General features: G+C 55.6%; 2 protein-coding genes across 2 annotated transcripts in view; both read left to right on the plus strand.

The window, feature by feature from the left end:
* The first annotated feature begins 551 nt into the window (after positions 1–551).
* On the plus strand, positions 552–13,250 carry AK4 (adenylate kinase 4). The gene is made up of 5 exons (XM_086753694.1): positions 552–906; positions 7,306–7,425; positions 9,240–9,412; positions 9,757–9,875; positions 10,575–13,250. The coding sequence occupies exons 1-5, from the start codon at positions 762–764 to the stop codon at positions 10,684–10,686; spliced, it is 669 nt and encodes a 222-aa protein (XP_086609820.1). The 5' UTR covers positions 552–761; the 3' UTR covers positions 10,687–13,250.
* A 1,721-nt stretch (positions 13,251–14,971) lies between these two features.
* The window catches only part of DNAJC6 (DnaJ heat shock protein family (Hsp40) member C6), a 44,829-nt gene continuing 42,016 nt past the window's right edge, over positions 14,972–17,784 (plus strand). Inside the window, exon 1 of the mRNA XM_086753163.1 lies at positions 14,972–15,107. The gene's annotated coding sequence lies outside the window, so the exon portion shown is untranslated. The remainder of the gene's footprint in view (positions 15,108–17,784) is intronic.

Here is a 17,784-nt window from a genome sequence, read left to right on the forward strand (position 1 = left end):
GGCGCGGGCGTGGGGCTGGGAGGGGGACACACACACGACACACGGGGGACAGGGTACACGCGGGGCGTGGGGCCGGCGCCCACGCTGACAGACGCGCCCTGTGGCGCGCGCGGAAGGAGGAGGTGGCGGGGGGGTGCGTGTGCGCGCACCAGCGAAGAGGCGCGGGTACAGGCGGGCGCCCACGCGGGTCCGCAGCTCCTGTGACGTCCCGCGGGGGACCTGGGGAGGGGGCGTCTCGCCGCGCGGGGGTGCGCACACACGCGTACCCGCGGCAGCGGGGCAGCGCCAGGAGCGCCCGCGCCGCGCGGTCACCGGCTCTGGGAAGGTGGCGGGCTGCGCGCGTGCAAGCAAGCTGCGCGTGTCTGCAGGCCGCGCTTGCACGCTGAATATTCGCAAGTTGCGCGGGGTTGTTTTTTTTTTTTCGGATTGCGTTTGCAGGCTGCGCGTTTGCGGAGCACGGCGTTTGCAGGCTGCGCGTTTGCAGACCCCGTTTGCAGGCCGTATGTTTGCAGACAGCCCCCCCCCCCCCGCCCCTTCTCCTTGCGAGGACCCCCGGGACCGAGCAGTGGGGCGGGGGCGGGCGGGCTCTGGACTACAAGTCCCAGGGTGCCGCGGGGCGAGGGGGCGGTGCGGGCTGCCCGCGCTCCCCCCGCCCTGCTGATGTGTACGGGGCTCGGATCGGCACGGCTCGGCGGGGGCCGGTCCCGCCTGACGCGCTGTCGTGTCCCGCAGGGACCCGGAGCGGGCTCCGGTAACCGGTCATGGCCTCCAAGCTGTTGCGTGCGGTGGTGCTGGGACCCCCCGGCTCCGGGAAGGGGACGATGTGCGAGAGGATCGCCCGCAGCTTCGGCCTCCAGCACCTTTCCAGCGGCCAATTCCTGCGGGAAAGCCTCGGCGGCGGCGGCGGTGAGTGCCCGCGGGGCTGCCCCGTCGGGGGAGAGCGGCTGGGACCGGGACCGGGACCGGGGGGATCTCCAGCCCTGGGGCAGCCGGGATGGGCACGGGGAGGGGATGGGGATGAGGATGAGGAGGGGATTGGGGTGATGATAGGGATGGGATGGTGATGGGGAAACCCACCCCTGCCTATGCCATAGAGATTTTCTTTCCGGGGGGGTTGACACAGCTCATGGACATGCCCAATAAAAGTGGGGTCCCACGCCGCGATGGCTGCGTGGATGTTTGGTGGTTTCATCCCTGTGCCGGGTGGGTACGGCTCCGGAGAAGCCGCCTGCTCGTGCACCAAGAGTTAACGGTGGCATCTGGGGACGCGGGTCTCCTGTTATTAATAACTTCATCCCGCCTCAGGTGGTTGTACGGGAACGGGGTAAAAACTGCAAAGCAGATGGCTGAGAGGCTGGCGCACGCCGTGCCCGTGTGACGCCCACGGTGGGAGGGATGGATTGGGAACGTGCGTTCGTCCACGGAGGAAACCTCGCTGGGAAAATCGCTGCGAGTCTCGGGGCGCTGTGGCCGGGTGCCGTGCAAACCGCCGCGGCCAGGCTGGTGGGGTGTTACGGGGTGCTAGTGCGTGTCCCTCGCTCCTTATGAAACTCCCTTCCAGAAAGCAGGGAGGTGGAGGAGGTGGGCAGCAGCACCCACCCTGCACCGGTCATCCCTTTGGCCTCGCCGCCGCAGCTCTCTGCCCCCGCCTGTCCCGTGTTCGCCATCCAGGTCCAAAGCCCGTGGGAGACGTGACGGTCTTCGCTGTGTTTGCGCCCCGGGCAGCGCTGTCGGCTGGTGAGATGCTCTGCTGGGGTTCCTCTGCAGCTGCCATTAGGCAATCCCAGCGTATTTCTTTTTTTCCAACAGCTCCTCTCCTCTGCTAATGTGTGAAAGACTGACCCGGAGAGGAAGCTGACTCACCAGGCAGAGGAACCGTAGAACAGCATCGATACAAAACAAGCTAAGAGAACCCAGAATTAATTTCTTTTTTTACCAGAGCAACAGAAAGAGGGAGGAAAAAAAAAGGAGGGTAAAGGTTTGGAGAGTTGTACGCTGTGGCAGGGATGTTGCACACAGCCCTGTGCTGGTCACTCATTTAAAAATATCCAGATTGCCTTTTACAACTGAAAAGGACAATAATATTTCCTTTGGAGGGAGGCTTAAAATTGGGAAAGTCCCAATGACTGCTTTGGCTGAAGGACAAAACGCCTGGGTGAAAGGCGAGCAGAGGTGCAGCGTGCGGGAGCGGGGCAGCTCAGCGAGACTGCGTGCCCACCTAGGAGCTTGCACAATCGAGGTCTAAACGAGCGGCTTTCCTGGATTTTACATTTCAGTTCATACTTTTGCTGTAGAGCTTCTTTGGGGACACTGGAGAAGGAAGGAGGGGCTGTGAACAGAGTTAGCCCAAAGCATTTCCTGAAGTGCATTGGGTAAATTTGGTTTCCCAACGGAAACGACACTGAGAAATGTGGGTTAAATTACTCAGAAGTTAGTCAGCCTTCATTTGGTATGGCTGGCGCGACGTTCAGGTCCCACCTTTGCCTCAGCCCCTGGTTACAGCTCTCAGTAAGCTGCAGCTATTTGCTTTTTTTGTTGTTTGTTTTTGCCATTCGCTTTGGACGAGCTGTGACATGACAGCACTGCGGCGTACCAGCTCCGGGGGAAACCAGGTGGAAATAGACTCTCCTCCCAAGTTTACCATCTGCGCCACTGGCTTTGCATTTTAGCGGAGCTGGGTCCCAAACAGAATCATCACAGAATCGTCATCCCAAAGGGACCCATCAGTCCGGTGTTCTCGGAGTAATCCTGGTCGGAGGATGGCAGGCAGGCGTCGATGCCCAGGGGATTTTCCTGCTTGCCGTGGCTGTGGGGTTCAGCCATGGGAAGCACGGACGACTCCAGCTGCCGAAGGAAGCCCGAGCCACCGGGCATGGAGAGCATGCCCGGCTCGCTGCCAGCGTTGGTGTCGGCAGTCTGGGGGAACTGGGACTTCGCTTTGCAGCCGAGCGAAGCGGCTGAACCCGTGGCTGCTGCTGAATGGTCTGAAGTTTTGCTCCAGTGACCCTACGAGTACATCCACCACCGGACATTTGTCTGTTAATGAGTGTCTCGCCTGGTGAGCGGTTGCTCTGCTGTAGGAAAGGGCCTTTGTAAGATCTTGGAAGACTTAGAAACTGTGTTTTTGGCAGGGCTGCTGGAGGGTGGTGAGCGATTTCCTTGTCCCAGTACCCACTGGGTTGTCTCTGGTGTTGGCAGTATCCCGTGGTCTCAGCAGGACTCAGCAGTTAATTTGCAGTACAACTTTTAATTTATTTTCCAAGTGGCTTTGGCTGAGGATCTGCATCCCACCGGAGACACGTGGGTCTTGTGTCTGTCCCACTGCTCCCTTTAGTGTGCTTCACTGGAGGTAGAAGTGGCTCCTGTCTGCTCCTCGTGTCTAGATTTCCTTTGTGAGCACAAGAAAAAGGCCGAGGGAGATGTGGGCTGTGCACAGCTGAGCCCCGCAGCCCTCCTCCCACCTTTCCCACGCGTCTTCGCTGGCCGAGCCACGCGCTGGCCTGGCTGCCTGTCGAACCGGAGCTCGGGAGATGCAACCTGCCAGCCCTCTGGTTTTCCATAGGATCGGTGCTGTATCCTTACGTGTGGGAGCAGCAGCGATGCTCTGGCCGCGGCGGTTGCCCCCCGGCGCTGACTCCCGCCCTGCAGACAGACCCCGCTGTCCATCCAGCGAGCAGGTCAGGGCCCAAATTTGGGGCCACACCAGGCTCCAGCTCCCCAAAGCGATGTCCTGTTGACAGGGACGGGGTGGGACCGAGGGCCTGGGATGCGGCGTCAACTTCAAGAAAGAGGTCCCGGGGTCCCAAAGCCAAAATCTGTCCCCAGCCAGCCGGAGTTGTCGCAGCTTAACTGCGCTGGTGCATAGGCATCTGCGGTCAGTGCCCTATTAACCACCCTGGGTTTTTCCTCTCTGTTAACTCCGGATCGCGTTGCCGTAGCCTAAATAAAGAACTCACGTTGGAAGGTTGTGCTGTGGAGCAGAAAGTCCGAGGTTATCGTGCAGAGTCTGGAGGCTGTCAAGCGCCGTGTTTGGGAACAGCCTCTCCTCCAGCCTGGGCTGGGTGGCTGTTTTGTTGCTCGTGGCCTTGGGGGCAGGCGACGTCCCTTGAGGCCGTAACTTGGTGTTACTTTGATAAGGAGGAACGCTGCAGTCAGGGGCGCGTCAGGGGAGCCGCAGAGAGCCTGAGGTCCCGTGTGTTGGAGGGTGGATTAAACTCACGGTCATTAGATTAACGGGATTAAGCCCGTGAGTCAAGAGGCTGTTTTGCACGGAGCCCAGCGCTGCTGGGAGCATCCGCCGGCCCGGCTCGGGCAGCGTGAGCGGAAGCTAAGGAGCCCCTTGCTACCTGGAGTAACTGCAGAGCAGTGCATGCAGCCCCTCTCTGCACCTGGCCATAGCAGTGAGCGTTTTGGCGCTTGCACGAGGCGCTGTGCAGTGCAATAGGGGTGAGCCCCAGCTCCTCACACCGGGGCACCGGGATCTTCCCGCCCCGCTGGGGAAGGACTGTCCAAACCCTGCTGCCCTTTGCCTTGCGGCTGCGGTGCTTGCGTGGAGCAGGTTGGGCTCTGCGGCTGATGGCTGATGCGACTGGGAAGGGGGTGGGAAATGTGACAATGGGAGATAAAGGCTGCCTTGAGGAAAGCCGGTGGGAGCAGGGCTGTGCTGCAGGGATGATGAGCTCCAGAGCATCCCTGGTGTTGGGGATCCGGGTAAAATAGAGGGAGGCAGATTCAGACTGGGTATAAGGAAGAAATGTTTTACAGTGAGGGTGGTGGAGCACTGGCCCAGGTTGCCCAGAGAGGTGGTGGATGCCCCATCCCTGGAAACATTCCAGGCCAGGTTGGCCGGGGCTCTGAGCAACCTGATCTGGTTGGAGCTGTCCCTGCTCCTGGCAGGGGGTTGGACTGGGTGGGCTTTAACAGGCCCTTCCCACCCAAACCCTTCTGTGATTCTGTATCAGGGGCGTGGGAAAACTGCAGCCTCCGTGATGCAGAGATGTGGGCCTCTGCCATATTTCCAGACTTCACAACTGCAGCTCGGTGTATTTTTGGTTTGTAGCACCAGGCCTGGCTCCAGCAGCCCCGCCGAGCAGCAGCCGGTCCCTCGGATGGCCATCCCTCCTCGAGGTGACCGCAGGACCTCCTGCTGCAGCTCCAGCCTCTGTGACCACCGCGCTCTGCCCTGGGAGCAGCTCTGCCACGCCAGCGAGTGTGTTCTCTGCAAGCCTGCGGCAATGTGCAGACCACGTGAATAAATATTTAAAAAATTAGGAGGATGCAATAATATTTATGCCCTAGCAGGTCTCCGTGCTGGTTGCATAAGACATCGTGTATTATTTCCATCCCCACGTCCGTTGCTTCCCCAAGCGAGAGAGCTGCCAGCAGCACCGGTGACGTATGGGCAGTGACAAAAATCTTGTCATTGAAAAAGGTGTTTTCTGCTCGCTGCGCCTGGCAGCCGCCGTGGCTCCGAGCGAAGAGCTGCTCAGCGGGGTGAGCTGAAGTGCCTTTATGGAGCAGAGGGAGGGGGACGCGCTGTGGTCCCTGTCCCTGCAGTGACTCAGCCCCGCAGGCTGGTGAGTCAGCGCCTGCTGCCTGCCCAGTTTCCGAGGCAGGTTTCCAACCTGGGAGCGTGGCTCTGCTGGCAACCCCAACCTGCGCCGCTTTCCTGCCAGGCATCGGCCGCAGACCATTTCGGGAGCCTGCAAAGTTTCCTGCGCGCGCCCTGGCCCCACGCTCCCAGGGGGATCTGTGCAGGCTGCATCAGGTTCCGCCATTAGATCAGATGAACGCTCTTCAGGAACCGTATATCTTGCAAAAAAAACCCCTCCTGCAGCTCAGGAATCCAGCCTGTGGCCAGCTGCACGTGCCTGCCTGCTCTGACATCTTGCTGCAGTCTGGAAAACCAGAGCCTGCCTCCAAATGTAGGAACCTGTGGCTTTTTTTAGAGAGGATTCGTGCTTCAGGAGGGGTAAAATGCACTGTCCTGACCAGAAATCTTGCAAAAATTGATTGCAAGATTGTTAATTTCTGGTGATAAATGCTGTTTCAGCTGTTGAGGGAAGAGAGTGGAAGAGGTGTCAATCAGGTCCTGGTCCAAGAGGGAAGAGGCCGGACCTCTTCTGGTGGCAGGGTCAGGGCTTGTCACATGCGGTGGCAAAGAATATTTGCATTTTCCAAACAGTTTTTTGTCTCCAAGTGGCTAAAAGAAAATTGCAGGCAAACTGTACTGTAAGGAGCAGCTGAATTTATTGCATCTCTGCTTGAAGTAACACCTGCTGTACCGCAGCCGCAATAAAAATACAAGCAGAATAAATCTTTATTACATCGGCTGCTGGCGACGGCTGCCTGGGGGATGCCGGGCTGCCGTGAAGGTGGATCCGGACACGGCGTTGCCTGTGCAGAAACCACCGCTGGCGTATCCAGCGTTGTAATTTCCAGCAGAGTGACGCGGGGCAGAGCCAGGCAGGAGCCTGGTGAGGTATATTTACCTTGTGTTTACACCGCAATTATGTTCTCAAGGGTTTGATCTTGGCAATAATTTTCTTATCCAAGTGTATCTTAAGTTGAAGCTCTGAAGTCTTAAGGCCCTTCGGATGGGAAGCCTTTCAGCTTCGTTAAACTGCGCCTTTCAGCAGCAATTTAACAAAAGCTTTGAGGTTTGGCTTTCACGTGAGCTCGCTGCTGTTTCCTCGTGAAATGGCGAATTTGCACCCCTCCGGATCGTTTGTAAATGGTGACGCCGGCTTTTCCTGGTGATGGTTGTGTGTGGAAACTTTGTGCCTTGTGAGGCAAATGCTGCCAGATCTGCGGGCATTGCTCAAATGCGTCATTTGTCTTCACGGCTTTACTGGAAACTTCTCTGCTGGCTGCATCCCTTGCAGCTGATCCAGTGTCTTGGTGACATTTAATATCCGTGGCAACGTCACACCAGTGCCTTCTCCAGAACCAAAGGAGTTACGGGCGTAGCACACGGTGCACGCATCCGGCGCGGCAGGGATGGTGCTGGTGCCCCTTGCCGCCGTCAGCCGGCTCGCAGGGCTGCAAGGGCTTAGCCCGTCCTCGCTGTGTTCCTGCTTTTGGATATTTTGGGCATTTCCATTTCTACAGCACCAAAAGGACCGCGTGGCCCCTGGCTGTCAGGAGCTGCGGCTACGAGCAGAGGGATGCTGCGGAAAGGCTCCCGGATGAGCGATTTGGGAGGACAGGCAGAATGTGAGGGGGAGCAATATTTTTTAAGCAGAAATGTCATGCTTTTTTTTTTTTTTTTTGCTTTTTTTTTTTTTCCTGTCTTCTCTTGAACAGAAGTTGGCATCTTGGCAAAGCAGTACCTTGAGCGAGGCCTTCTGGTGCCGGACCACGTCATCACGCACGTGATGATGACGGAGCTGGAGAAGCGGCGAGAGCAGCACTGGCTGCTCGACGGTGAGTGCACTGCTGGCGTCCCAGCTGGATGGGAAAAGCCCAGCCCCCTTGAAAACATTATTTTGCTGCTAATGGTTTGGTAGCAGCAGGAGAGAGAAAAACTAGAAGGTGCCTTTGGTGGTTGTAGAAGGAGAGGCAGGAGACGACCTGCTGTCTCTCCACGGGTGTTTCTGCCCTCTGCCCCGAGCAGCAGCACGTGCGTGTCCAGCTGAGCCCTTGGCACGCGTCGGGGAAAGGGAAAGGCAGGGAAAGGGGATAGATGTTTCATAAAGCCAAGCCAGCGAGCAGAGCGGGGCTGGAGGCAAGCCAAGGAAAACCTCTCACTGCCTCCATATGTGTGCGAAGGAGCTACGCGTCCCAAGCCCAAAAGCCACCTGAGGTACAGGTGGAGAAGATGCTGAGAGCAAACTGGCGAGGCGAGCGGTGAGAGGAGCAGCAGAGGGTTCTCCAGGAGCTCCTGCAGCCCTCAGCGGTGAAGCTGCCTGCCAGCGGCCGTGGTGCGTTGCTGCCGGTGGCCTGGGAGCTGCCAAGTGCTGGCTGCAGCTCTAGAAACTGGTTTGGCGCTTGGTTAGGGGATGGGATGGGGCTGGGCGGGTGGCGCTTACCCGCGGTGTTGGACGCAGGCAAGTGTGACGTACGGCGATGAGCAGCCGTGGCCGTGGTACGGGGAGAAACCTTCCCTTGCCAGTCTGCTGACGCTCTTTGAAGGAGCCAGTGAATACAAGATAAGACTGAGCCAGCTGATTTATAACAGACTTGGGCTTTCGGAGAGCTCTCAGGCTCCTGATAGGGAAAATACAACGTAGTTTACCGCTAAAATAAGTCTGTCACCTAGTGCCATGGACTGGAGGGCTGGTGGAGCTGGACTTCTTCCCTACGTGGCCTGGGGTGGCTTATGCTGGGGTTTGGGGTCACAGCAAGCACTGTGTAAACAAGTACATATTTTATTGTATTAAAACCCTGGCAGTTCAACACATTGATTGACACAATCAGATCTGGGTTCTTTATTTCGAGCGGGCTATTTGATAACGTAAATAACAGACAGACTTCACTTGGTAAGACAGACTAAATTTCTTTTTTTCTCTTAATGGCCAGTTCATTCCCTGTGCTGATGTCCTGGCAAGCTCTCAGCTAATAATACTCCGCTTGGGAAAAGCCCGGGAGGTCTCTGAGGGTTTTACAGATGTAGAAAAGGTTAAAAAATATGGAAAAAAAAAACCAAACAAGGGTGTTGTCAGCAGAGAAAACTGGAGAGGGGACCAGTTCAGAGTCGCCCCTGGTTGCGGTCTGGCAGCCGGAGTGGGTGCTCCCAGCTGCTCGCTGGCTTTTCTGAACAAAAGGTTCGGAGAACAGGGCTTTCGGAGAGCTGGGTGATGGCTGTGCAAACCATTTTATCACAGTGTCCTTGACGTCCTCCGTGTAAACCAGCAGCGTGTTACTTGTCTGTGCACAGCCTTTTGTTTCCTTCAGGTTTTGCTTTGTCATTCCAGCATTTATCTCCATTTTATCGTTGCCTGTGCTCTTTTCCTTGCCTCCAGCCCCTGTGCAGGGACGCCAGCCCTGCACCAGACACGACTTTGCAGGAAAGCGTGAGCCCACAGCGACCCTTGCGTTGTATTTTGGGAGCTGTTGCTGTAGGAGCTATTTTTTATTGTAGCCATATGGTGGATGCCTGTCTTTCACACGGCTTATGTTATAGCAAGGAGCCGTGGTGGTTTTGCAGCTCCGGCACTGCGGGGTGGGTGATTTTGGCTCCATCACTGCTGCTTTTCTGCCTCTCCTGACAGCCCCTTTCTGTTGCGGTGCCTGCACAGGTTTCCCTCGGACGCTGGGGCAAGCTGAGGCGCTGGACAAGATCTGCGAGTTGGACCTGGTGATCAGCTTGAACATACCCTTCGAGACGCTGAAGGATCGCCTCAGCGCCCGCTGGATCCACCCGGCCAGCGGGAGGGTGTACAACATGGACTTCAACCCCCCCCAAGTCCAGGTAACAGCCCGTAACATCGCGGTGGTGCCAGCTGGGAGCAATTCACGAAGGAAAAGATCAGAGAAACCTTTCTCTGCATGAGCTGAGATCGTAAAAAAGCATTGGGGAAGAAATCCCAGGTAGTGAGCGCTGAGCACCGGAGGGCTTTGCCCTTGGGAGCCAGCCTGCAGGAGCTGTGCTAAATGTTAATTAGGAAAATGAGATTTATGTTAAATGCCAACTGAGGATGCTCGATCGATGGGGAGCAGGACGAGGCATTTGGCAGCGGTTGCGTGGCAGGGAGCTGCAGCGTGGGCAGAGGGGCTGGTGGCTGCATCCCCTTGACGGTGTTTGCCTTCCCGCAGGGTGTCGATGACCTGACGGGCGAGCCGCTGGTCCAGCGCGAGGACGACAAACCCGAGGCCGTTGCTGCCAGGCTCAGAAAATACAAAGATGCTGCAAAGCCAGTCATAGAGTTATACAAGTGAGTTGGACTACGTGAAGAAATTCACAGCTCCCGTTTGTCTTGCTGGCCTCCACAAAGGGCTTTGCTGATGCCAGAAATGGGAGGGATTTTTTTGTCTGTAGCAGAGGGCGTTTACAAATCCCTTCTATTCCCCGGCTCCACTGAGCAGAGTGGAAAACGTATTTGCTTTGCAGAGGTGCTGCCCATCAGTGCTACAAAACTCCAGCATAAGCGATGGAGAAGCTCTGAGATGCCTCAGACCGTGCCCTGCCCGTGCAAAGCTGACGCTGAGCGAGCCCAGGGTCTGCGGGCGGATGGGGACGGTGACCTTGCAGAGATCGGCTCCCCTCCTGCACGCACCCGCGAGCTGCTTTCTGCCCTGCTCCAAACAAACCCGTTTGCCCTGAATTTCCCACTTGCTTACACACATGAATAAATCCTGCTGATTTACGCCTGTAACGTGCTTTAGAGAGCGAGTGGTCTTCAGGGGGCCAGGGGTGAGCTGTTCTCCCGGGTAATGCCATTATTCGTGGTTATCTGGGTTTGGCGAACGCTGCGGACGGGAGCAGCTGCCACTCATCCCCATTATCCCCCCGCTTTCACCCAAAAAGCCATCCAGCCCGGCCAGGCTGTCCCCTGCCAACGGCCACCCTGACTGCAAACACCCCTGTCCCCAGGCAGGGCTGGTGCTAACTTCCCCTCCCATCTCTCTTCCAGGAGCAGGGGCATCCTTCACTCCTTCTCTGGGACAGAGACCAACAAGATCTGGCCGTACGTGTACACCCTGCTTTCCAGCAAGATCCCACCTGTCCTCTCAGAGGAGAACTAACCAGCTTGTGCCAAGGACCGAGAGTTAATTCGATCATGGGTTTGGTTTCTGTGCACGGTGCTGGAGCTGTGCTGGGATTAGGTGATCGTGCGGTATCTAAAGTCCCTTCCCTGGGTCTACTGGGTGACATCAGTGGATACACAGTTACAGCGAATATCAGGGCAAAAAGATCTTTGCTTATAAGGTCGAGTCTGCTAGAATAAGGGTTTTTTCTCTTCTGAGGCTATAAAATATTTCTGCCTACAGTCCGAGTACACAGACAGATCAGCGATGCCAACCTGGGTGGATGAGCACACCAGGTTTGCACAGTCTTGATGTCCCTGCCGCCCCCGAACAAACCCCGGTCTCTGTTTAAGCCCACAGTGTGCCATCCTGTTGCTCCACAGTCCTGTTTACCGCAGATTACTCTCTACATTGTTCTTTTTAAACTATAAATTATTTTCTATTCAGTGTACTTCTCAGAGAAATAAGGCTCTAAAAAGCAAGACTTAGGTGGGAAATGGTGCGCGACATGGAGAGCATTAACACTACAAAGCTCAGAAACGTGAAGACTACATTTACAGCATTAATACACACAACAGATGGAAAACATTGGAGGTAAAACACGCACTTGTGCTTCTTCCAGAGAGAATCGACCCCCCTGTTTTAAAAAGCTGCTGTACAGTTTAGTTTTCATGAGCTGCTGTGACACTGAGCAGGATCTGTGCTGGGATTGAGCTGCACTCTTTGTGCTTACCTTGACTATGGCTTTTAATACTACAAGATTCAGTCACGTTACAAGAGTTTTCTCCCAAAGATTTATTTTAATGTGTGCTTCACTTTTGGGGAGAAACCAAGTCATTCCGTCTTCTGTGCTGCCTTTATCCCTGAGGTCCCCTGGAGATGAGGTGTTCTCTAAGTGGTACCTGCTGCGGCCGCAGCATCCCCGGCAGAAGCGGCTCCCTCCCCACAAACCCCCGGACGGATGAGAGCCTTCCCTTCGTCGGGACGTGTCCAGGGGCTGCTGAGGGCCGTGCTCGGGCATTCCCCTGAGATTTACAGGAGCGCGTTGCTCCTCTTCTCGCACGTGGGAGCTTTGCGGCTGGGTGGAGTGGCTTTTCTCAACTGGAAGTACTGTAACCCTCTTTGGTGGTAGGATGCAGTACCTAAGCAATGGAGATGTTCTTGTCTCCTCGAGTTGCCTTATTTTATAGACTATATATTTAAGAAAATAAAAGCAAGATGTGTATTTTTAAAGGTTTTAGAAAAAAAAAAAACGCTGAATTTTAGCATCAACTTTTGGGAACTCTGCACGAAGCTTCTTGCGTTCGCAGAGCGTGCTGCAGTCTGCCATGGGTGGCTCAGCTGGAGGGCAGAAGAGCTGCTGCTCCTCGACACCCGTTTGATTAATTAGAGCAGCCTGGCCAATTTTCTGTTGCTGAAATGTCCCTGGTTGTATTTTTACTTGGAGGGTGGCCCTGTGGCAGGGGAGGGGGAGCTGACTGGCTTTTTTAGGGACGCACGGGCTCTGTGTGTGAAACTTCAGCACATCCCTAGGAGTCTTTGATTCCTGCTGAGCCACCCGCATCCTCACGCTATCAGAGAAGCCCCTGACGTTTGCTCTCTCCGTCGGAGGCAGCTTCGCCCTGGTGATAACGGAGCCAGAAGCTGTCAGGCATCTGCCGAGCGGGATCTCTGCGGAGGGCTCCGCATCCCACTCTGGGTGGGAATTTCCCGGGTGGGAGTTGAGGGACCATCGGGTTTCGCTGCTGTCCCTGGGGGCCTTTCCATCCCCCAGAGCTGGGAGGACGCGAATCTTCCACCCTGCAATGCAATCCTATTTTAGAAAGGTTTTAGATTTTCCCATGACCCTCGGATGAAGGTCTGGGCCGTTTTTAAACACAAATCTAGAAATAGCCAAAACGTGTGTGCTCTTTTCTTTCTAAGGGTGTTGGGCAGGAGGGGAGGAGATGATGGGGGAGGCGATTTTTAGGCTTTAAAAGCAGCCTGGCCGTGGCAGGTGACTCTGCCGGGGCCGAGTGCCGGGCAGGGGGGCTGCTCCCTGCTTTCCCTTGCCTACCTCTTGTGTCTCATCATTCCTTGCTGCGGAGCGGCTTGCCCCGTGCAGCGCCCAGCGGCGGGACGGGGCTTGCAGATGTCTTTGCCCCAGGAGAGCTGCCCCAGCGCTTTTTTCTAAAAGGCTTTGAGCCCTGTAGTAGATGTAGAAATCCCACAACTCTGCATGCATCGAGCCCTCGGGATAGATTTTTTTCTACAAGCGTTGTTGTACGATGCATTTTCATAGACCAAATACCGGCAGGGACGAGGTCCCGGAGCGATACGTGTCCCTCGTCTTTCCTCCCTGCCACGCTCCCCTTGGTACTTTACTGTGAATCTCGCGCCTTTTGTAAAGCGACAGCAATTTTGTACCGACCCAAGATACTGTGTGGCGGGAGGGGGGTCTCCCCGCGCGCGGGGCGCCGCTGGCATGTCACGCCGAGTTTTCTTCCTGGAGTTTCTTCCCGGTGAATCGCTGCAGCTGTGTTACTGCTCAAAAGATGTAAATAAAGTTTTTCTCCTGCTTATCCCCGCCCTGGCAGTGTCTGTTTGTGGGCTGTCACCAATCGGTGCTGAAAATCGGGCTCTGCACAAGCCCTTGCCCCTACGTGGGACGTGCTTGCAGGTAGCAGGTCATTTTTAACTCGAGGTTTCTGCATAGGAGCTGACGAGGAGGAGGAGAGGGGAGGAAGAGGAGTCAGAGCATCCCCACTGGAACACAGGATAAAATCCCCCAGTTACGGGATGCCGCAGGTTTGGGGCTTGGGCGCGATACTGCTGTCTCACAACTCTTTTATTTCATATAATCCAAAATATCTGTTAAAAAGCCAGTTCTGACAGCGTGGATGAAGCCGGTTGCTCCTGCCCTCCCGTCCTTGTTGCACGTGAAGTGGTTTTTATTTTACTATTTAACTTCCTCCAGTAAAAGTAATTGGGAGCAAGGCTCTGGCCAGTGCCTGTACCCCGTGTGATCTGTTAACGGGCACTGAGGTAGAGGGACTTAAAAAGCCGTAGGCTGAAGTGCCTCTGCCCTTGCAGATACAATAATTTTTAGCTTCTTTCTTTCATTCCCAAATCGCAGCTTCGGGGCCCTCGGTTCCCCATTTGGCATAAGCAAAGACTGAAATGATTAGGGAGAAGTTTTTTAAAAGGGTGATGAGCAGTGAAACGGCTGCTGGGAAGTGAGAAAGCAGAGAGGCACGGCTGCTACGTTAGCAGAAAATTAACTTGGTTTAAAACCAAAAGTTTGGAGGTCAAAAAGCAGAGGAATAGGTGAGGAGTGCCAAAATCACGCTGAGACCAAAGCCTTGGTTGTCCCCGCGTGCCGTCAGGGGAGCCGGGGCGGCACGAGGGTCGACGTCCCCCTCCCTACCGCCGCGGCACGCCCTGGGGTGCCTCCGGCCGCCCCAAAACCGGGGGCTGCAGGGGACACCCACCCAAACCCCGCGCGGCCAGGGACGCAAACAAACCGCCCCGGCACCCGCAACGCGGCGTGTCCCCCCGTGTTCTCTGAATTTCAGAACAACACTGAAAGCATTAAAACCCCACCTTTCTCTTATATTTCTGTACGTCGTGCAATATCGGTCCCTTCCTGTAAGGTGTGTAGTACATCGTTCTTTATTTCCTTTATGCATTCCCCAGAATCCTTATTTACAGCCCAATTATTTTAACTTCTCCTTGTGTCTGCCCCCAGGGACCTGTGCCGTGAACTCCGCTGTTGCTTCCCCATCGGCCCTTACGCGGCTCTGCTTCCCCTGGGCGTTGCGCGGACGGATTAAATCTGGGATGCTCCGATACGGAGCGGATGGGGGGTACCCAAGGAACATAACTGGAATTCCTGACGCCTGCTGCGAAGAAATGGCACCGATGGCTGGTAACGCCGTGGCACCTGTAGTTACGCCGTGATAAAGATTTGGGGGATGTTTACAGCATCAGGTAGCACTGGCTGGGTACCCAGCGCTCCAGGTGTGCCGCGACCAGCACACCGCCCCGTTTCCAGCCCTGCAGAGCTCTGGCACGCCGCATCCCTGCCGAGTCCGGTCGAAGGATTTAACCTTCTCCAAAAAGGGGAAAAAAAAAAAAAAAAAAAGCTTGCTTAGGTTTGCACTTGATGGATCAGACCTGCAGACTCCAGATCCCACTCCATGCCACATTTTAGAAGATGTGATATCTCTGCCTCCATCCTCATCCTTTCCCCAGTCTCCGTAATCCCAAATATAACCTGGCAGGGCCCGGAGCCGCTCGCACTTCCCAGGCAGCGGCATCCCAGCCCGTGGCCCTGGCCCCGTGACCCGGGATCGCCGCCGGATGAAGAGCGGAAAGCCGGCGTGCGGGAGCTCAGCCGGGGAGCCAGGAGAGGAGGATGCGGGGATCTGAGAAGCGAGGTAAGGAGAGCTTGGCCATGGGCAGGGGGGCGAGAGAAGAAGAGCGAGAGGGTGGAGGATCAAACAGGGGGATGTTGTTTACGGCAAATTTGTGCTGAGTAAGCACTGGGAAGGCACGCTGGGACCCTGCCGCTCGGGATAAAGGAAAAAAAAATAAATCCAGCTTTACAGCCTTGTTATATAATGGGTTTGAGGGCAGGCATTGCACGGAAAAGTGCTTTTCCCGGCAGCGCGGCACGTACCGCTGTCTGACGGCAAGTCAAGCTGCCGAATTCGGCAGCGCGCACCTGGGCGTGCGGCGCCGCAAAACCTCGAGCTGCCTCCCGCCCCGGACCCCTCCGCAACTCCCTGCCCAGCGCCAGCATCGCTTCTCGCACCCCGAAATGCGTGCGGCTTAGGGTGTGAAAGCTGTTTGGGTATATTACTTCCAACGAGGAAAAACAAAGTGATTTTTCAGGCTTTAAACAACAATTTAGCTTCCAGCTGAGCCACAGGAAGGTGTTTCTGGGCGTGCTGCTATGCAATGCTGATATCCAGCCTCTTGCAGCACATCCACTGACGCTGACCTTCAAACCCTCCTCTGTTTTCTGAGTCAGAGCCAAACCCAGAGCTGCACTCCCTTTAAAAACCCTGCTTCAGGGTCAGAAAAGAGAAGAAAAAAAAAAAGTAATGTATAGGTAAATGCGTTCACCGCTGCATTCCCTTCAGTCCTGCAGCCCCAGCCCGCTCCCCACCGCCCCGCTGCTCCGGGTCGGTCTTCACCCCCCCCGGCATCACCGCAACTCTAACTCAGGAAATATTTCATGTTTTGCTGAGGTATTTGTGGCTGTCGTTATCAGAGCCTTCCTTCGGAGGCTGCCAAGGTGAGGAGGAGGAGGAGGAGGAGAGGGAGGAGGAGGAGGGTGAGGAATATTTCGGACAGGCCCCCAGGACTGCAAACTACTGACTTTATTCACCTTCTGCATTTGGGCTAGGGCCTCCATCTTCTGACAGCCCTTCAGTTGTGGATTTCCCTTAGTCATAGCCTTCCCTGAGGAAAAAAAAAATTAAAAAAAAAAAAAAATCAGCGTACCAAGTAATTCAGATGGCACAGGCAGCATGAAGGCAACCCGGGCTGCACTATATTTAGCCAGCCGCGACACAGCCGGCTTGTTTACGGTCCCAGGAACGCTCCCCGCCGATGGATGCAGCAGTTCGGAGCGGCCGCAGCCTTTAAGGAGGAACCGCAATTTGTCCTTGAGCGCCGGGTTTTTCCTGCGCGCCGCCGGCAGCGTAAGCGCCGACGTTTCGTTGCTGACCCGACTAATCTGCCTTTGCCGACGGCTTTGCCCTGCTGCTGATTAATCCCGGGGCCTCCCGTCGTACCCGCCGCGTTGCTTTCTGCAAGCCCTCAGAGCTGGCTTTTGGGGTTTTTTTTGCGCAGGATTTGCTAAAATCCAGCCCGCTTCGCTGCAAAAATCTGGTGGCAGCCCCGGGAGCCGCGTGGAAAAGGGAATTGCTGGACCGTGGCGGTGGAGAGTTTGGTACCTGGAGGTGCCACCCAGGTTTTGGGATCAAAATTGGGCTATGGGGGGCTGGGCGCCGATACCGCGGGGTCGTGTTTTACCGCAGGCCCAGCTCTGCTCGGGTGGCTGAAATTCGCCTTGCGAAGGGAATCAGCATCACCAGCGCGCGAGGGACGTAGCGAAGGATTTAACTGGAGCGTCCACAGCCAACGGCCAGACCCAGAGGGGCGGCTGCCCCTCTCCCGGGACGCTCCGGAGATGGGGAGGTGTCTGAAACCGCCGCGGAGCTGCTGACGGGGGGCTGGTCTCTGCTGGGTGGGTGGCAGCCCGCAGCGCTCCGATTTGGAGAGGGAAAATCTCCGGCTGTAGGGAACGGCGTCGGGAAACGCCAGCGACCGAGACACTGTCGTTTCCATCCGCTGCAAAAATCAGATTATGGATGCTTTTGCAGGGGTGGGTACAGCAGCTATGGGAAGCTCTCAGCATTAAAATGTGACAAATATTACTTTTTATTATTTATACAGTAAATGATAAATAATATTTTATGAACTTTTATGGTAGCTTACATGGCAATAGAGTATGAGGCCAAATATATAGAGTTATTCTGAGCAAGTTCTTGTTTTCAGTCACCAGAAATAAAAACGATGGGAAACGGCACCATTTACACCCCTGAATCACGGCTGGGAGGCAGAAAGGCGGAGGAATTGGGTGTGCAGAACAAAATCACGCAGGGAGATTGAGGCGAGGGCCAGGATTTTCTCCAAATCCTCTGAAACGGGGTTGTTGCCATGCAGGAAACTTGGGAAGTTTATTCCCTTCCCCAGATCGAAAGACCCAAACACTTGAATTCCTTTTCCAAGCAACAGTTTTCACGGAAAACTTTACAAAAAGAGCAAAGACCAAAGGCTTCGGGAGGGGCAGCCCAGATTTTTCTTGGTATTTAGCCCCCAGTGAACAGGCAGTGATGAACGAACCACAGCTAGGCGGCAAAACACCCGATTTTTCCCCAGATAGCTGATTTTGGCCTGAGGAACCGTAGAACGGCTGTAGAGCCTCCAGTTTTCCAACAGTTTGCAGGCTGGGGACTTCCCGAGCGAGGAGCCATCCGCTGCTATTTAACGGCCCCTTATGGATTCGTTTTTCCCATGCATTTCTCCGCGCTCTTTCTGGAG

The sequence above is a fragment of the Chlamydotis macqueenii genome, chromosome 8 (genome assembly GCF_036417535.1).
Source record: "Chlamydotis macqueenii isolate bChlMac1 chromosome 8, bChlMac1.mat, whole genome shotgun sequence".
Classification (NCBI taxonomy): domain Eukaryota; kingdom Metazoa; phylum Chordata; class Aves; order Otidiformes; family Otididae; genus Chlamydotis; species Chlamydotis macqueenii.